Source organism: Podarcis muralis, chromosome 10 (genome assembly GCF_964188315.1).
Source record: "Podarcis muralis chromosome 10, rPodMur119.hap1.1, whole genome shotgun sequence".
Classification (NCBI taxonomy): domain Eukaryota; kingdom Metazoa; phylum Chordata; class Lepidosauria; order Squamata; family Lacertidae; genus Podarcis; species Podarcis muralis.
This window is the reverse complement of record NC_135664.1, coordinates 4,926,533-4,947,590: the sequence shown is the minus strand read 5'-3', so window position 1 is coordinate 4,947,590 and position 21,058 is coordinate 4,926,533. Positions and strand designations below refer to the sequence as shown.

At 45.3% G+C, this 21,058-nt stretch overlaps 1 protein-coding gene across 1 annotated transcript in view; it reads right to left on the bottom strand.

Moving 5' to 3' along the window:
• The window catches only part of SEMA3C (semaphorin 3C), a 130,091-nt gene extending 116,410 nt beyond the window's left edge, over positions 1 to 13,681 (bottom strand). The window contains exons 1-2 of the mRNA XM_028745576.2: positions 13,185 to 13,681; positions 7,720 to 7,861 (exon numbers count right to left, since the gene is read on the bottom strand). Coding sequence (XP_028601409.2) covers positions 7,720 to 7,822 — 103 coding nt within the window. The 5' untranslated portion in view covers positions 7,823 to 7,861; positions 13,185 to 13,681. The remainder of the gene's footprint in view (positions 1 to 7,719; positions 7,862 to 13,184) is intronic.
• Positions 13,682 to 21,058: the final 7,377 nt, after the last annotated feature.

Below are 21,058 nucleotides of genomic sequence, written 5' to 3'. Positions count from 1 at the left end.
GTTGACACTTGGGAAAAGTGCTTTCCTTTGCTCAAGTGACCTTCCCTGATTTTTAATTGCTTTTAATGAAGTGAGTGGGTTGCTTGGATTATTTTTTTTTAACGCTAGGTACAATCCAGCTGAAGCCAAGCTCTTTAAAGTTCTGTTGGTTTCAATTCAGAGTCAGTAGCATTTTTAAATGGTTGGATTGTCTCACTGTTTGCTTATTTCACAAGGATAATTGTATAAAAATGCTTTCATATATTTAGAGCTGACCTGGCAATCGTTAACTATTTCCTGCGCAGAACTGAGAACAAAGATAGAGCAGTAGGCGGAAAAACTGCTCAAATCAAGATGTTGTGGATAAACACAAATGAAATGCAGGCTACAAAGCCGAGATCACGGAAAGGATGGTTTTTGAGTCCGCAAAACATTTGAGACTAGCCTGTGTTGCTGAGGAACCAATCAAAGGACCCAGGGTTCATATAACTTTTAATCCATCCATTTATTAATTTATTTGATCAAATTTCTACACTGCCCTTCATCCAAGGGTCACAGGGTGGTTTACAATATAAAGCAAAAACATGCATACCATAGTAAGAAAAAAAAACAGTACCCCCTTCCCCCCAGTTTTAAAAACCATAAGATTATTTAATTAGCCAAAGGGCTGGGAGGAGGAGAATATTTTTCCTGGAAACAGGCAAGCCTCCCTGGGAACAGCGTTCCACAAATGAGGAGCCACCACAGAAAAGGCCAGTTCTTGTGTTGCCACCCTCAAGACATGGGCCAAGCTAGGGGGGGTTGGGGGACAGCTGCCCCCCAAATCTAGTAAATAAATAAGAATACTTAACTAAAAGTAGAAATAATCAGAATATTTGAAACGGAAATGCTTGCTGCGGTCACTTGGATGATGTTGTGGCGCATTCTAGTGATGCAACTGGCAACCCAACTGAGTGATAGAAAACTTGTTTTAGTTTAGATTATTTTAAAATAAGCTGATTTTGTAATCTGATAAAATAAACTAGTTAACCACAAGGGAAGCAAAAAGGAGAGTTTCTTAAAGAAAAGTATTGTACTGTACATTTGAGCAGCATGATATGACATTGTTCTCATAAACGCTGTTCTTACCATCTGGACAACATACATTAAAAACAGCAATTTAAATTTTTCATTTTACAGGAGACACCTGCCACTTTGTGTTCCAGAGAACACCAAACATGCTTCTTTTCGAAAGCCTTTCACAAAACTGTTAAAAGCGTCTCCCTTAACTGTTAAAAAAAGTCTCATACTCCTTTGTGAAAATGGAAAAGAAAATTGCTCTTGGATTGACATTTTCATGTACACAACTCAGATCATGTTCAAGGAAAATCTTTGAACATCGCTAATAGCTCTCCTCAATTTATGGCACAGTTAAAAGAAATCCAGCCTGTTCAAGAGAACTCCTTTTTCTACAATTCTTCCCACCTTTTTTCTTTGTCTCCTTGTGAATTATTATTTTTTGAAGGATACCTATATTAAGAGTGTTTACATCATCAATATTTCTTAAATACCAGGATGTACTGGGGCCAAATAACAAGGTGAATCAGGGTTATTCCACCCCTCTCCAAGTCAATCCAGAAAATCAGTGTCCTCACAAAGCCTCAAACTGCCATGTGGTTCCGTACTCTCTACTTTTCTGTACATTTTCTCTCTGTATTTTTTCCTATGTCTCTGCATTTCTCTCCTCTAGATCCATGGGCTTTGCGCAAGGTGAAGTGGTGTAAATACCGTATTTTTTGCTCTATAAGACTCACTTTTTCCCTCCTAAAAAGTAAGGGGAAATGTGTGTGCGTCTTATGGAGCGAATGCAGGCTGCACAGCTATCCCAGAAGCCAGAACAGCAAGTGGGATCGCTGCTTTCACTGAACAGCGATCCCTCTTGCTGTTCTGGCTTCTGGGATTTAGAATATTTATATTTCTAGTTTTCCTCCTCCAAAAACTAGGTGCGTCTTATAGAGCGAAAAATACGGTACTTGCTCTGGGTGATTTATGTTGCTGTTAAAGCAGAGCTTCATTTTCCTAAGCTGCCAGGTCCTCTGGACCCTCCTTCATCTGAGCTCCTGAGCCCTTGGCCAGTGCCTGACCTGGCCAGCTGCTGCTGCTGAACCTGTGCACCACAATTAGGCTTGAAAGAAGTGTTATTGGCTACAGCAGAACACTTTTTCTCAAAGTTAGTTTCAACAGGGTGGGCGCAATACTGCCCTGACTGGGTGGGGAGTCCCAAGGTTTTCTCCAGGGCATCAGGACACAGGGCTGGTGATCCCTGAATTATAGCTCTGCATCTGCCCAAACTGCAGCTTCCACCAGTTCAAACCATCATAGAGTGTTCTATACAATCATTTCACACTGCCTTTGTAGCTGATCATCCACTCCTTTAAATTCTGATCACTTGGGGAAGCCTATCTTTGCATATGAATGTGTTATTGCATGACGAATATGCAGTTCCAGATTTTTGTGGCTGTGATTTTTCTTCTATGATAAACAACTCTGTGGTGTGCCTAACTCTGTGGTGTGCCAAACCTTTTTCCAAAATTAAATTTCATAGATATACTAGTAGCTGGGCATCCCCAGTCTACTGATACCCTATACTTGTACACAGATACAGTACAGATATGCTTAAATATGCAATGACCAGCCAAATCTCTCCCCCTCCCCACATGAGGCCTATCTGGAAATGCTGGTACCTTGTGCATCTAGCAGAATGGACCAAGGAACTCTGCCCAGATATTTCTGTTGAGCCAACAAGATTACTAACTTGAGTTCTTAAACATGATATGCTTAAGACATAAAACTTTGCTGGTTCAGGGCAAAACACTATGCAAATATAGTTCCCAGTGGCACCTACGCCAGTTGCCAGATGTCTTCTAAGTGTGCAGATGGGGATGAGGTGTCAGGGTTGGACAGGGGAAATTTGGAATCAAATCTCCACTCAGCCATGGAGCTCAGCGGGTGATCCTGGGTAGTCACAATCTCACATGATTGTTGCAAGGATAAAACGGGACCGACGAACAATGTAAAGCACCCCAGGCAGTCAACTGCAAAGCTAAAAATATACTAACTCAGCTAACTAACTAGCAAAACAGACACACCTTGGGTTTGGGCTGAAGCAGAGACACACCATGAACATTGGCAAGAACTGCCCTCTCGTTGCCATCACAACAATGAGTCTACACAGCTCAAACGTTCTGGAAAATGTAAGAGAAGAAGCTGTCATGGTGCCTAGACTTGACACCTTCAAGGTAACCTACCTTTCGCACAGTGACCAGAACAAAAAACAAGGAAACAAAGGGAAATTTGCTCTTTGCCCCTTGAAACTGTGCTTGCTGTTTGCATGTAATGAACGGAATTTATATAACAATATTGAGTCTGAAAGCATAGGAGTATATTAGGCTGCTTCACATATACTGAGACAGACCACAGGTCCTTCCACCTCACCACTGCCACCCTGACCAGCAGAGGTTTGTGGTGGTTTACTTAAGGACATAAGACATAGGGTCTTTCCCCACATATATTTCCCCACTCTTTACTGTTAAAGAAGCCTTTCTCTGGACTTGTTCCCTGCATAAAATAAAACCAAACAGGGTCAATTGTACACCATTGTGTGGCTGCACCCTAATTTTGGAACCAGCTTCCCAGGGTGGCCTTACAAGCATTACAGCACCCCTCTAAGCATGTTTTTAAAAGGTAAGGTACCCCTGATCATTAGGTCCAGTCACGGACGACTCTGGGGTTGCGCGCTCATCTCGCTCTATAGGCCAAGGGAGCCAGCGTTTGTCCGCAGACAGCTTCCAGGTCATGTGGCCGGCAGCGCACGGAAACGCCGTTTACCTTCCCACCAGAGCGGTACCTATTTATCTACTTGCACTTTTTTACGTGCTTTCGAACTGTTAGGTGGGCAGGAGCAGGGACCGAACAACGAGAGCTCACCCCGTCGCGGGGATTCGAACTGCCGACTTTCCGATTTGCAAGCCCTAGGCTCTGTGGTTTAGACCACAGCGCCACCCATGTCCCTTCTAAGCATGTTTACTCAGAAGTAAATTCCTCTAGGTAAAAGGTAAAGGTACCCCTGCCCGTACGGGCCAGTCTTGACAGACTCTAGGGTTGTGCGCCCATCTCACTCAAGAGGCCGGGGGCCAGCGCTGTCCGGAGACACTTCCGGGTCACATGGCCAGCGTGACAAAGCTGCATCTGGCGAGCCAGTGCAGCACACGGAAACGCCGTTTACCTTCCCGCCAGTAAGTGGTCCCTATTTATCTACTTGCACCCGGGGGTGCTTTCGAACTGCTAGGTTGGCAGGCGCTGGGACTGAGCAACAGGAGCGCACCCCGCTGCGGGGATTTGAACCGCCAACCTTTCGATCAGCAAGCCCTAGGCGCTGAGGCTTTTACCCACAGCGCCACCCGCATCCCTAAATTCCTCTACATTCAACTTAATCTCTGGTTAAGGGCATTTAGAGTTGCAGCCTGAAGCGCAAACATAACTCCCTTTTATTTTCTTGTGCATTGCAAAACTTCAAATTCCGTGATGTAATTTTCCACTTCCGTTGTCTCAGTTACCTACAGCACATTCCTATACATGATTATGCAGAAGCAAGTCCCACCATGTTAAGTGGAACCTAAGTCCAGGTAAGTGCATAGGATTGCAGTCTTAGCTTTCTTTAGAAATCAGCTTAAATGTTTTGTGTCCCTGTTTTTAAGAGAAAGGCCATTTGCAGCATTTTATAAAGGGCATGCATGCATTAGCGGCTGAAAACACAAAAGGGTCATTTTCCCTCCGCTACATTTCAAGGTGCATTTTACATTGCCGTACACCCCATCACTCAATTACCTGACTGGTTTCCCGACACCTGCAACCCCTGTAAACTCCTATTCAATGAAGCTGTCCTCTGCACATGTGCAACGGTTGCTTCAAATGGACACACCTCAGCTTCACTGCAGCTTACATTTTTTTAACCTGATGGAAGCTGCTTTGAGGGTAAGCACATCATTCAGAAGTATTTCTCAAGAAACAACAGGATACCTACGGACTGGGGCCAACGTCATTTGCACTTAGTTTCAAACACCAGCAGTGGGAGCACATGGCAGCCGGAGTAAACACTAATGTGTACACAACAAAAGGAATGAAAGGAAAAGATAAATATGCATTCCTGGGTTTCATCTAGATTTTGCTATCAGCATACAAGTCAGCTGGGGTGGCAATTTTAAGCAGAGAATAATGAAGCACAAGAGCAACCCTCTAGACACTTGGGTGACTGTAGCAACAGGGGAGCAAACAGCCAGTAATTAAAATGGAATGGGGGTGGCAGAGAACCTGAATGGATTGACTGACAGAAAGCCTGATCCCATTTATTCCTCTGGTGTTTCTTTCTGTTCCGTTTATTACCTCTGGATTTTCTTTTCTTTCTTTTTTCCTTTACAAGCTGAATGACTCACACATTCATTCCACTTAACAAGTGGTTTGGATTGTATGGGCTGCTGCTACATGCGCTTGGCAGCTTGTGCTTTTAAAATCCGCCTGAATTTTGTGATCGCTGGTAATTCCTTACATGCCCCAGAAGATACACATGTAAAACAGAAATGCAAACAGAAAGCATATTTGCTAGCCTTACGTTTTATTCACCCTGAAATGCAGGCGTTGGCAACAAAGTCGAGAGACACCCCCCCCCCACACACACACCCTTTTTTTTTTTTTTTTGCAGAAATACAGACAATTGACTACTCAAATGACACATGGGATCATCAGTCTATTGGCACACAGCCAACATGCTATTTGAGACCTTCTAAAGAGAATGTTTCAATGGTTAACACACAGCTAGACACTAATTATGCAGTTTTGCTCTGTAAGTGGGTAAGTGACAAAAATCAACAGCAGCGTTTGGAGTCTATCCAGAATGTGCAGCAACCCAGGCTCAAAGATGATGAAAGATTCAGTTTGCATCCATGCCCAACACAATGTTGATAGGAAACTTTCATATATATGTTTCCCCACTCCACATGGACACCTGGGTCAGGATGACCCTGGCTGCCCACCAATATTAACATGCATTCAGCACGCTTTGATCATGCCAGTATGAGTACCAGCTCCCAAAGATACCTGATTAGCTTCAAAGTCAAGTGAATCCATGGACATAAGGACCTGCTTTAGATCAAATGGGACCAGTGGTCCATCCACCTCAGACGTCCATGTTTCACTGGTCCCAGAAAGAGCTCTTCACTGCTCTCACAAGTGGATGGGGATATTAACATTCAAACCTAACACTTCCACTTGGTTCAAGGTAAAGACACATTCTGTCCTGACAGTTCAAGATCTTTCACATTTAACATTTTGCAGTCATAAAAGTTGCCACTCTTAGGGCCACTTCAAAAATGTGCTGGGTTTTGTACACAGATAGCTTCATTTTTCTTTTCTCAAAGCATGCAAACCACATGTTGTATACAAAGTAAGGGCAGTCAACAGCTGTTTTGAATTCTGCATTTGTCACTGCGTCCCTCCAAGGCTTTCAGGAACAAAAGACCACATAAATGGACCAAGGAACAGCATGAACAAGGAGACCAGGGGGGTGGGGGGGGGATGATGACAACAACAGCAAGAAAAGCCCCTTCTGACATGGATAAAATATTTTCCTCTGAGCACAGGAGAGGGAGCAGCAAAAAATTGTTTTGAACCTCCCTGGGATCTTCAGATGTATGGCAATATACAAATTTAATAAATATTAATAATATTTATTATTAAATATATGGGGGAAACTCTCAGCTCAGCTGATAAAGGAGCAGATACCCAGATGCTTAAACAGTTGAGGTGATTTTAATCTGTTTTAGTATTTTAACTTTGGTGTCTTTTTAAGTATAGTTGTACACTTTTTCTTGATTTTATCATTTTACCTTTTTGTAAACCACTTGGAGGTGGTTGTTGCTGCTGCTTTTTACAACCAAAAGGTGTATAAATGTTATGAAATAAAAACAAAATGTGCAGGTGACCCTCTTCTCCTGCCCACACACTCCAGACATGTGCTATCAGGCCAGCTGATGTTAAGTGGCACATCAGCAACATGGTGTGTGGAAGTCATATTGAACAAAACGTGCAGACAAGGGGTAGTCAACATGGGGCCCTTCAGATGTTGTTGGACTCCCATCTACCCAAGCCAGCATGGCTGAAGATGGAGGATGATGGGAACTGGAGTCCAACAACATCTGGAGGCCCAGCTCCCATTTATATTCTTGGGAAGCCACTGCCAACTGCGGCTTCCTTGCATATGTGCCTTCAGTGAAACACACAGTTAATGATGTTTGCCAAGTTTGCAAAAATTTTCTATTAGGGATGTGCTACTCATACAGAGGTTTTATCATCTCAGAAGCAGCTCTACCAGCCGCTTGAAATGCCTCTATGTATATCCTCCTGAAGGCATTCCCATTTCAAAAAATAAAAGGATCCAGTGAATACTCAGGATTACATTTGTGCTAAAGCACCTTTAAACTTTTCAAAGTCAAAGAACATGCCACCCTTTAACCTAAATAACCAAGCACGCTTTATAAACGTTGGTAAGATCAGACCTAAGGCAGAACATTAAACTAAGCAGATCAAGCAAGGCAAGTTAGGAAGATGAAGCCATAATTTCCTTTCTTGCTTAGTTACTGGCGTAAAAGGAACGAAGACAATGTTCTACAATAACATTTGCCTAGGAATGTTTATCTGCTTTCTTACCATTGAATGTTAAGAACACCCTGGCCTGCGGCAGCGAAGATCCGTTTACAGTGCAAAAGAAAATAAACAGCCCAATCAACACTTGGAGACTTAGAAATGCCATTATCTTCAGATGCAAAATGTAATATCCAAGATATGAAACCTAAAACAAAGCACAGGGAAAGAGAGAGAGAGAGAGAGAAAGGTCATTGGAGATTCTACGCATTTTGCAAGATACAACGTCCATAGTATGCAATGTCATTGGAAAGCATGTTTGTACCATTTTCTCTAAAATGAGAAAAGCTTGGCACAGGCAGCAGCAAAATAAAAAAGCACTGGAAGTAAAAAAAAAGGGGGGGCTGCAGTAAGGATTAGTCTCAGTTTATTTCAATAAGGATGATTCCCACCTGCTGGAAAAATAATTACGTTAAATGTCAAGGCAGAGCAAATCAAGGCCAAGAGATCAGGTTTCATGAATGAAAACGTCTTGATATTTTTAGACCTGTCTTTACTGTGCTCTTTTTCAAACATATATATATGTCTAAAGGACCTACTCTGCTTGAAGAGACCACAATAAAAACTTTGGGGTGGCGTTAGCATTCTATAAAACAAAGGACAGAAAAACGCCTCCAGGCAACGCATGCAGCCCAGTTCTGTCTGGAGAGCTGGAGCAGGATGACTAACTAAGGGCCTCCCCCATCTTTTGCACAGGGTACAAGTGACACCTGAGAAGGCTGGAGGCAGAAGGAGAAGATTCTTGGCTGGCAGGCTGCCTTTCACCCAGCAAAAGGCACCGGTTAAGGGGCCCTCCTTCAGGAATCTTTGCCTCCCAAAGCCTGGAACTGGCACTGAAAGCGTGCGCTCCTATAAAGCCAACAAAAGGATGAACACAAACTTTAAGAGCAGAGAGATCATATACTCCAGGCTTGTCTCTTGAGCAATCAGACATCCACTGTGGCTTTGGCAAGATCTATTCTTGAACAGCTCGGCTAAAGACCAAATGTTGCTTCTGCATAAATAACCCCATATCAGTGAAAACTGAACAGCAGAGCCATGGATCGGCGACAAGTATTCAGGCTACTATAATCCATAATCCATAATACAGATTATGCACATTGCTGGGTAACATGCAAAATGCATATGCAGACTATACATGTTCATTGGGCGATGTACAAAACAGCCTGTTGACTGGGCAGATTCCCCTATAGATACTGTCAGGTTTTGCATAGTCTCCAGCAGCTTTGATATCTACTTTCTACACAATTATTTTACACAGTGTAGAGAAGCTACTTTGAATGAACATTATCTATTAGCCATGTACATTTTAAAAAAGAAATACAGAGCATCATTTTCACTCAATAAATAGACCATTACAGCCTATATATAAAACAAGGGTGCTAGTTCCTGAGGGCCCAGCCCTTTTGGGGCCCCAAAATATTTTGGGTGTGGGGTTCCAAAAAGCACTGAGGCAAAGCCAAGCATGGAGTGGCTCCAGTAGTTGTCTCCTTCTCCTTCTCCTCTTGCCGCAGAAGGGAAAGAGGGTCAAAGCAGGCTGCCATCAGTGGCAGTGCCAGGAGGAGGCGGAGGAGAAGCTGCCAGCCTTTGAAGCTGCACGGCCGCCATGTTCAGTTCCACCCCCAGCTCCTGCCAATGTCCTGATGTCACACGCACAACACTGCCCCAACCCAGTCACCCTCATAAACTGGCACCTCTGATATAAAATATTGCATATAGCCAGGAATGTGTGGTGGTGAATGACTCATTCATGGATTTACTCTTTTGTTTGTGGGTTTTAAAACTCAAAAACTGTAAGCGAAGCAGCAAACGGACTGAAGTCATAGTGACTGCATATTAGGCTGAAGAGCAAGAAAGAAATAACTTACAGCCCTAAGAAACTGACAGAATAGATGCCACTTTGAATTCGTCACACTGGCAGCTAGCCCATTCATTTGGGCTAGTTCACCACATCAATCAGGGGGACTTTCTTTGTCACCGACAACCAGTACAGGGCATGATTAAACCAGCCTCTACGTGGTCACTGTATAACATGCACTGCCCTCAATGCCATGTCAGTGAAGCAGATCACATCCCCTGCAGATAGTACTATGAAACAGGAAATGGGTTTCTACGTATTTGGAGAAAAAGAGATAATAGCATAGAGAGAGACTTGGGAGTCTTAGAGCTGAAGTTTTGCTCATCCACAATGCTTGACGGAAATGTCAGTATGTCAATCACCACCTCTCAACCTGATGTGCTTCACCAGTTTGTTACCAAGAAAACCCTCAAGTACACCACCCTTGAATGCGAATGCTTTTAGGACTGATATGGAAAAGGAACAGTTTTTGGCCAAGATTTTAATCACCTCTTAGAAGTGCCCTCAGCCATTTTTTCCACAGGAGCAGCTGAATAACTGCCTACCATGGTTGCCTATTGAAAGAACGGCAGAATTACCTGGACTCTGAACTGGCTTTATGATGCTATCAGGTAGCCAACTTCCAACAGGCTGCATTCTGACTCCATGGTGCCATGCTGTTATCAGACTACCTACTTGCTCCCCAACTGGTTGGGATTGCATAACTAGGAAGAAATTGTGCAGGTTTAAACAGAAAAACGATGTTGAAGATGTACTGCAAAAGCCAAAAAAATGCTGAGGAATTTCAAGGGATGCTATAGTCCCCTTAAAACTGAGAATTTAACACCAAACATGTTTGCATGTGAAACTCTGGGAATGTTCTGGAGGACATGCAATGCATGGGACATTGTAGAACATGTGAATATGAAAAAGAGCCGTGCTGGAACTGGCCAGTGGTCTGTCTCGTGTCTTCAGCCTGCCGCTTCTCACAGTGACCACCAATTAGTGCATCCTCCTGGACGTACATGCAGGACCTGTGCAGCTCTTGCTCATTTCAAGAGGCCTTGAGCAAGAGTACTTTTTAGAATAAGGGCAGAATTGATCTCCATTTCACTCACCACATTCCCCTTTGTAATTCACATGTATAATTCAGGCATTGTACACATAAGACCAATGTGTGAGCAGGAATTGGGGCCACACGGAGTAGCCACTCTCCTAGCGTTGCACTTCGTTGTTTAAACCTGGGCAATTTCTTCCCCAACCAACTGGGGAGCAAGTACCTAGAAACTTAACAAGGGAGTCAGCCCTTTGCTCCTGAAATCAATTTGACTTTGGCAAAAATTACTTGAGGAACAAGCCCATTGATTTCACTAGTGTTGCTGCAGAATGAGCTGTTTAAGTGCCCTAAGGTTTGCACCCTTTGCTGCACAGTATTAACTTCCCACCGCAGCATGCGGGAGCCGAAAGCACTCTGCACCTGCCCCTTAACACTGTGAACATTATACTCCCCAGAGTGTTGACAGCAAGCCATAAGCTTTTTATCCTCATATTACATGGATCATTCACAGCCTCCGTGTTCTACTGGGGCAAACTCAAGGAGATATATTTTCCCCCCTCCGTGCACATTTAGACTTCACCGTCCTTGAAGGGAGAGAACACCTGCTTCAAAAGAACCACAGCAAATCCTTTCGCACAGCGTGGCCAAGGAGGGTGGACTGATGTGACCATGGCCAGTGCATGAGCCAGAGCAACAATTTAGGCTGCAGTCTTAATCGCCACACTTAGCAGCGAGTGGGTTGGGGAGTGCGGGGGGCTGAAGCGAAAGGCTCATAATCCCACTTTCAGCCAGCAAATCGCCGTGCGCCTTCCATCATTTGAAAGGAGCGACAAGCTGCATCAAAGTGACCTGGAGAGAAATGACGCCTGACACAACCATTTCCAATTGGCAGTGACTGATGGGGACTCCCAGCGGCCCTTGGACCTGCCCACTCAGTTAGAGTGGGATTTCTGTATTCCCTCACAAAGCTGGCACACCCTCAAAATAGCCCTGTTCGTTTCCTCCCATTTTATACGTGGGGTTCAGCAAAAGCATCCATTTGGAGTCAAGTTTCTCACCTTACTTTCAAATAACGTTATCAGAAAAATGCACAACTATCACAAGGAAGAAAAAAATCTCTCAGTGCCAGTATTGACACGTTTCCCCCCAAAAAAGGGGTTCAGTTTCATCGTCATCATCCCCACCCCACCCCACCCCCCGCAAAGTACTTCTGGCATATCCACCAGCTGATAGGATATCCTTCACTATCATCTTTTTTGTCTTTTCTTTCTTTGGCAAGGGAAGAAAATGCTATTAAGTCCCATTAAGATTGCTTTGTTCGACCCAAACAAATGGCCAATTACGCTGGATTTGCAAGTTTAATAGAAGCAACAGGATTAGTATTCCACAGTTGTCAAATGTATTCCTTTTAATATATTAAGGGAGGAGAGTGATGGAGTTATGCAATGCGTATTCCAATTATATTGGAAAGATCACAAGTGCTCTTTCCAATTTATGTATTCTAATTTAATTTAGGATGTGTGTGACCAAATTTTACTTGTTATTTTCTATTTCAGCTTTGCTTTGCTATGCTCCACTGACGATCCCCTACAGAACCAATTTTTTAAACAAACAAATAATGTGGGCAAGACTGCAATATCAGGCACAAGTTGAAACCAAATGGGGCTTACTTCTGAGTAAATATGGATAGCATCAGACTGGAGGCTGCAGTATTATAGGCATTCACTTTGGAAAAAGCCATATTTAAAGCACAGTGAGATTTACTCCTGAGTAAATATGCAAAGCACCAGTCTGCACGTGACACTGCTATGTTATTACAGCATTGTGTGCCATGTGAATTTGAGAGCAGAAACAGAATTTTTGAAATGGTCTTTTTTTAAAATTCCCTTCTTTCACAGAAAACCATATCGTTTTAATTCACAAAAAAGAAGCATCGCTTTTGAGCTTGCAGCCCAAGTGAGAACTTGATCTTCCCCAAAACCAAGGCAGTAAAATATTCGCATGTGTCTTAATAACGCACGATCTCTCCCGGCAAGCAGGGAGATCCTTGCAGAAGCAGAACGCCCAAGAAAAGGGAGAGCCTTCCTGATCCCAATGCTCATTGCTCCTTAGTTAGCAGACCAGGAGGAGGAGGAGGAGGAGGAGGAGGAGGAGGAGGAGGAGGAAGAAGGGACCTAAGGCGCTGAAGTTCAGGCACTGCTCGCGGGGAAGCGGAGGGGGAAACAGCAACCTTTTGCCTGCTGCTTTTGGAAAGCGTTTTCCAGCTTCCCTGGGAAGGCAGGTGTCAGGCGCTCGCGCCGGCACTAAGGGGGGGAGAGAGAATTAGTCTGTGGAAGGAAGAGAAAAATATTCACCCATTCAGCGGCTGTCAGAAGTGTGTGTGTGTGTGTGTGTGTGTGTGTGTGTGTGTGTGTGTGTGTACATGCACACAAATATATTTGCACATACACAACGCACACATTTTCTACACAAACACAATATTGGCGTCCACTAGGAGTTTAAAAAAAATCCCAATAATCAGTCATCAGTTTCCTCATCCATTTGCCAGGCTGAAAGGGAACTTTCCATTGTACTCACCGACCCACTGAAGGATTGAGTCCTGAAGGGGCCCCGCGGTTCCGGTTTGGGGGAGCGAAAGAATACTTTTGAAAATCCCAGGGCTCTGAAACCACTTTTCCCTTTCCTGGGCTGCGCTAAGTAGAGTCCCAGCTGGTGCGCGCGTGTTGAGAGAGAGAGGCGCGACTGGAGGAGTTGGATCCTGGCAGGTCCCCGGAGCCTCTTGCGCGCAGAGCCCTCGCCGGAATGGGCAGGAGCGGCGGCGCGGCGCGCTGGAGGCTGCGCTTCCCCCGCCCAGGACCCGCCTCACTCGCCCCGGCGCTGCCCACGAGCCTTTGCAGACATCCCTCGCCGAGCAAATCGGCGGAGCGCCGCGTAAAGAAACGCCCGAAGCCCCACCTACGAGGAAGGAGCCCCGGCGAGAAGGAAGGAGCAGGGAGCGAGTGGCACAGCGCGAGTCCAGGGCGCCTTGGCCGGCGCCGGGCAGGTCAAAGCGCCAAGCCCTGCCCGCCTCGCGCCAATGGCAGAGTGGGAAGGAAGCACAGGAGCGGGGGCTTCAGCCCTCCCAAGAAAACGTTTGAGGGGGCCCGGACCCCAGCAAGTTGAGGAGCGCTCCCATTCCAACAGGGCGCGTACGCTGCATCACGTGAAAGATGACCTGGGCCCCCACAACATTTTATTCAAGTTGGCACCCCTGGAAGGAACCCCAAGGACCATCTAGACCAACCCCCCCCCCCCAATGCAGGAATCTCAGCGAAAGCATCCGAGGCAGGTGCTTAGAAACCTCCACGGAAGGAGAGTCCACAACCTCCTGAAGGAGTCTGCTCCACTGCTGAACATGTCTTACTATCAAAGTGCTTTCTGGTGTTTAGTCGGAATCTCCTTTCTTGTAACTTGAAGCCATGGGTTCAAATCCTACCCTCCAGAGCAGGAGAAATCAAGCATGTTCCCTCTTCCATGTGACAGCCCTTGATATATTTGAAGATGGCTATCATATCTCCTGACAGTCTCCTCTTTTCCATGCCATGCTAAACATTACCAGCTCCTTCAACCGTTCCTCATAAGGCTTAGATTCCAGACCCTTGATCATCTTGCTTGCCCTCCTCTGCACACATTCCAGCTTGTCAACATCCTTCCTAAATTGTGGTGCCCAGAATTAGACACAGTATTCCAGGTGTGGTCTAACCAAGGCAGAATAGAATGGTACTATTGCATAAGATGAGGGACGCAGGTGGCGCTGTGGGTAAAAGCCTCAGCGCCTAGGGCTTGCCGATCGAAAGGTCGGCGGTTCGAATCCCCGCGGCGGGGTGCGCTCCCGTCGTTTGGTCCCAGCGCCTGCCAACCTAGCAGTTTGAAAGCACCCCCGGGTGCAAGTAGATAAATAGGGACCGCTTACCAGCGGGAAGGTAAACGGCGTTTCCATGTGCGGCTCTGGCTCGCCAGATGCAGCTTTGTCACACTGGCCACGTGACCCGGAAGTGTCTCCGGAAAGCGCTGGCCCCCGGCCTCTTGAGTGAGATGGGCGCACAACCCTAGAGTCTGTCAAGACTGGTCCGTACGGGCAGGGGTACCTTTATTGCATAAGATACCGCTGCTGGGCTGCAAACCCCTGCAACCTTACCTGGAAGTAAATCCCATAGGACTTTAGGATTCCTATAACATCCTTAGGAATGGCTTGTTTTCTATTTCTTGTTGTCTCAGAGATACAGCAAGATGGGTTTAAACCCAGCTGCCTGCAGGACCTTGAAAACACAGAGATTCACTTTCATCACAGACTCCCACTGATAATTGTTTGGGGTTTTTTTCCAAAGAAAAGATGGCTTTCCATTCCCACTCCCTTATTATTTCAAGGCTAGTCTGTTGTGTTGGGACCTCTAAATAAATGTCAAGTTCAGCTTCCAGCAGCAGGCAAGCCTCTGAAAGCAAAACTTCAGAGTAATTAAGATGAGCCATAATGGCCAGTGTGCATACAGTAGCATGCCTCTCCTGCAGACCCTCAAGCACCTCTGCCAGCCATTCAATCCTTCAGTCAATTCGCACCTCCCAGCCATTGATTTCTGCAACCAGATGCCATTCCAAACAGTTGCAAAGGACTTCTTTGGATCCAGGGCTCCGCTCCAGAACTTAATGCTATGAATGCTGGGGCTCAATCTTAGAACAAGCGAAAGAAAGAACACCACTGAGCATGTGCAGAGTACATCTTGCTCATTTATAATCAGCAACATCCCAAGTAAGGGTCAGAATCCATAACACCAAAAAGGGTTGGACAAACATCAGTGCCATCAAAAGCTTTCAACGCTTCAAAGAGTTCCCAGAACTTTGAGCAAACTCCTGCCTTCTCGCTCCAATAGACCAAAGGGGTTAAAGTTGGTATGGGGAACTTGTTCCACTTTGGGTGTCATCAGACTCCCATTCCAGTCAACCCCAGCCAATGTTGTTGGCATCCCTCTGTTTCATGAGACAATGGAGTGCACCTCTGGGATGAAGTCAGCACTGAAGTGACCCCCCCCCCTCCTGGGCACAAGCCTAGGCAGTAGGTACAATCCTGAGCTGCCTAGATGACACAACCTCCCTCTCAGCTTTGCTGATGTGGTCCAAAGGAAAGCAGAGCAAAACATTGGGTACCAGCTTGGCTGCAGGAGTTGCCGGAAGGAGGCATACAAGGTACCATCCAACCACCTTAGGGACTTCACTCCAGATTTGTGTAGGGTTTACTCCCCAGCTTTTTCTTCTCTCAAAGATATCCTGCACGGCAGTGAAGGTTTAGGATCAGAGTTTTCCTTCTCCTAGATTGGCTACCTTCCCAAGTTGACCAGCTCTCGTCTGCTTCTCACTTCCCTCTACAGCATGTGCAGAAACTACCTTCTTGACTGTTGGACCCAATATTGGCCCCATCCACCCAATCCCCTGGAGCCTGTCTTCTCATGCAGGGGAAGTTCGTAACTCGCTGAAGGTTTGAGACCCATCGGCTACACTCACCTGGTTTAGCCAGCCACCCGAAGCTGATTCCTGGGGAGTGACTGCTGTTGCATGCTGACAGCTTCTTGGAGCCACAGGTGAGAGCTGAGTGCAGGGTGAGGACCTAAGGTGGATCAACTACCCTAGAAGAAGCATGACATGTCCCCCACCAGAAGAACTACCCCTTCCCTAACCCCCCCCCCCCATGTATTCAGTAGTGACTACATTAACAACTGGAGTTCAATAACATCTTGAGGGAACTATGTTGGCTACTCCAGGTTAAATAATGCCTTCTTTTACCCATGGAGATGGTCTTAGGGATGCACTAATAGGATCGCTGTCAAATATTGATTTGAGTTTGGATCCAGAGAGGCTGCCCCAGAAAGTCCCTGACAAACTAGGGAAAAACCAGGCTTTATTTCACCTGGGTTAAAGATCCAGTTTGGCACCCACCTCAAGCACATTTGCACACACACACACACACACACACACACAGAGAGAGAGAGAGAGAGAGAGAGAGAGAGAGAGAGAGAGAGGGAGGCTGGGAGCCTCAATGCCCCCCCCCCGGAGGCTTCACCCAGGGCAAAAAACCCAGCTAGCCCCCTCCGCCCATAGCTACGGCACTGATTGAAGGTTCTGGTTTGTTTGCATGGAGGTTATGTAACAATGAGGACTCATCTTGATTTGCTTAAATTATTTGAGCAAATAATTATTTGCTATTAGTCATTCAATCATCCCAGATTTTTTAATGCATTTCTCTCTCACTTTCCTAGTTGCAAAAAAACTCTTCTTTATCTCAAGCAGATATGTTGTGCTATGATGGCGGAGTGCCTTACTCCACTTAATCACACAAAGTTAAATGTCCTGGTGTGCATGTGAATCCATCTCACAAAATACTGACATGCTGGAGGTGTGCTCAGTGGGGAAAGAAAGGCACCGCACATGCTTAGAGGCACTCCAGTCTTTCCTGGTTTTTCCTGGGAAAATGTTATTGCAAGGAGGGGTTGGGGCTAAAGTCTGGTGAGCCTTGATTCAGATTAATGACTGTGGGGCAAGAGGAGGGGACATGGAGCATCACAGTCCATTTGTTGTCTCTGGAGCTCATATCTCTGTGATTCTCCTGCGACTCTAAACAATAAATCTGTTCTGTACTACATTTGTGAGAGCCGTTGTCTCCTTGGCAATATTTTCTTCCCAAGTCTCTGGAAAGTGAAAACACATACTTCAATGGCATGCCAAGTTAGATAAGTATTGCCAAAGTAGAAAGGGACAGGCCCTCAGTCCTCCCCAAGCTTCACACTCCTTCGCTTGGCTACAGTGCTTGAGATTGTGGGCTTATCATTGCTTGCCTCAAAAGAGCAGAGCAAATTCCCCAGGCATCAAAAGCCATCAGAGTGCTAAGAAAAATTTAATCTTGCACTAAGTGTTTCTCTTCTCTCTCACTTTTACAGAGGTAGTAAGAGAGAAAATCCTAGCATGGCCAATTTCATTAAAAGCCAACGTAATGGGGAAATGCCCTGGATTTTCTCGTTAGGAAGAGCTCCATGCCTGCCTTCTATTAAATGCTTGAGATTAGATATCCCCCCATAGGTACGGAGGAAAGACAAGGCTTCAATATATTATGATCCAGTAGATGTCACTAAACTGTGAAGAGAGGGTAGATGAAGTAAAGCTGTGCTTACTTGCAGAGAGCAAATCTCAAATCTGGTGTTGACTGTTTTTTTAAAGTGACTTTTATCTGTAAAACCTTCATTTGTGTGCATACAGGATGGAAGAGGATTTCTAAGCATTTCAGAGATTCCAAGGCCCTTTGATACCCCTTGGTCATAGGAAACTGTGTTATACAGAGTCAGACCAGTGATCCATCTAGCTCAATATCGTCTGCATTGGCAGAAGGCGTCCAGTTGTTTCGCAGCCTTACTTGATGATGCCGGGGATTGAACTTTGAATCTTCTGAATGCAAAACAGATACACTACCAACAAACTATGACCTTTCTGCATCGGTTCTAAATGTTCTGCTTCTTTGTTGAGAGGTGACCATGTCAGGACTCTATAGACACTTTTCTGGATCCCAGCTGGAGACTTAGCAGACCACTGATGCAGAGGGGGGCAGCACTAGCACTTATGCACACAGCACAAGAAGTGAAGGAAGCCTTCCAGTACATTTTGTTTTTCCAGCTCCCACAAGGATCTGGAGCATTTCTGTTGTAGCAGAGGAGGGGAGGTGCTGATCCTAAGCATTGCATAGCATTCTTTGGCCTTCTGTGGGGTCAGAGAACTCAGTGGCGTAGCGTGGGGGGTGCAGGGGGGGCTGGCCGCACCGGGCGCAACATCTGGGGTTAGGGCAAATCCACGGATTAGGGGGCGCAAATCCACGGGTTAGGGGGCGCAAATTACTTGCCTTGCCCCGGGTGCTGACAACCCACGCTACGCCACTGAGAGAACTTCACCCTCTTGTTATAGATATAGAGGACAGGGCCCCTACTATACCGCTTAAGGGTGTCATCTTCTTCACTCTTCTGCTTAAGTGGAAGGTCTGAACTTTCCTAAAGATGATTGCAGTGGCAGAAGCGCTTGCTCAACCCCTAAAGCTCCTTTTTGAACATGAGAAGTTAAGGGAGACAAAAGGAAGAGCAGCTGCAGCAGAAAAAGTGGGAGAGGGTAAGGGTGAAAGTGACTTGAGCACACATACACCCCTTTCCTGCCCTCCATCTGACACATCATGGTCTTTTACCCACTGGTGGAGGAAGAGGAGGGGGGAGCGCACTGCCTCTGGCAGTGCGATCCTGGTGGGGTGCCATCGTGGCTGCCCCTCCTGCCCGTACTGGGCACCATGCCCCTGCAACCGTCATGCCACACCCCTAGGATGCCCGCCATGCCCGGCCCTGCCTTCTCTCCGCCCCTCGGTGCCAGAGCATGAAGCTCCGCCACTGCTTTTACCTCTTATAAAAAGAGTTAAAGCTGACTGTGCTCTCATAATCACAGATCAAAATAAAGCTCACCTCTCTCTGAAGTTACCACAAATTTCCATAAAAAAGCTTCTTTCTAATGTCAGCCTGTTATCTTACATTAACTGACTGCAGTTTGTATTTTTGGTTATAATGTTACATGCAATTTGAACAGAGAATGCAGTTCCTCTTTCATTCATGTGGACATCCTGTTGCTTTCAAAGTAGCCATTTGTGGCTGGCTAGATGTTATGCATAGCTAACTAACTGTTTACATTGTGCAACATACCTAGGAGAGATTTCTGGAGGCTGGTCAGTTCACTCATGCACATTACTTGATTACTCAATATTTCATTGCTGAGCATGTGAATTGACTCCACTGAAAGCCCAACACTGGAGGTAGTGCGAGATAATGTGAAAATTATAGGCATCCGTACATGCAAGTCACAGCTTGATACAGCCATCACCTATCAAGCAATAACCATTGGTGTGTGAAACAGCCCCTGCAAATCCATCATACTGAACCGTCAAAGCATTTTGCAGTTATTATGGCAGCATCATTAACTATGACGTTCACAGAATCTTGACTGGAAACTTGATATAGAACAGAAGTTCTTACTAAAACCTCAAGATCCTTCACTCAGAGTCAGTTGCAAAAGTCATACAGTTAAAAATGAAAGCATTCCAAGCCCAGGAATTTATTCAGAGTACCAGAACTAAAACAACATTCAAAGTCCTTCCCCACAAAAAACTACTTCCCTAAAGTTTCTTTATTTCAGCAGCCTAATTTAGGATGGCAGCAAAACAGGGAGGGTCATTTTGTTGTTTAAAGAATTGATAGTCAGAAATCCTTGCCAATCTAGTGCACATCACCTCCATCACTGGATCAGACAGTAGATCCCAATCTAACCTTTGTCCACATCTGATTTAATGTGACTTGTCAGTCAATTCACTCTAATATTTTCTCAGCTGAGTAACAGAGACCTTATAATAGATATGCTATTAAAACTTGCAAAATAATCACAATCCTTTATGTGCGAGCAATAGATCAACACAGCAACATCTAACATTTAAAGGCACCACCTTTGTATGCCTCTTAGTGCTCTCAAATCGAGGGTCTTAAGGTTTTAGATGTCATTGTGTTGACATATTTCTCCCACATAAAAGATTGTGATAATTTTGAAAGTCCTGAGCACAAATAATCCTAATAATCTGGGCACATTTATTTTATTTTATGAGCAAGAAATAGTAAGAATGTGAGCTCATGCTATATTTTCAACATTAGACATCTAGCTTAAGTAGCATGCCTCAGTTTTTGTTTCAGTTGCATTGCAACAATATGAGTTAATGTTAAACCAGATGTATGATTAGTTGTCCAAAACCTGAAGTGGGGTTTTGATACAAGCAGATATCAGGCTTGTGGGTGAAGGAGTGGGGAGCAAGATTTGCTTCTGGCTGCAATTTTTAAAGCAATCCAAGAAAGGAGAAACACAAGAACTTTTATCTGAAGACAAAATAAAATGTGTGAAAGCCCTACTGAAATGAATGAAGGGGTTAAAACTAGAATTAGCTGGCTCTGCCTGTCATTGGCTCTGGCTCCACCTCCCGGTGGCCTCCACATTTTTCACCCTATGGGGCACCAACCACCACTGGACAATCACCTTTCCCATCCCAGTCATGTAAGAGACAGAAGAGCCTTATAGGAGCCAGTCTAAAGGGGAAAGAATTTTGGGCCAGAAAGCCTCAGAATGATATTACCAAGAAAAAGATGAACAGCAGGTTCCCTTGTTTTATTGAAGCTGCATTTGGAGACAGTCAGGTCGTATATCCACAGCAGTGACCAGAGGAGAAATGACTGCTGGGAAGAGCATAGAGGGAAGAAATGCCATGGTACATCTGCAGTGGCACAACCAGATGCCTTCATCTACCCCAGATGCAACAAAACATGTCTCTCCTGCATCCCTCTACAGCCACAGCAGGCACTGCAACT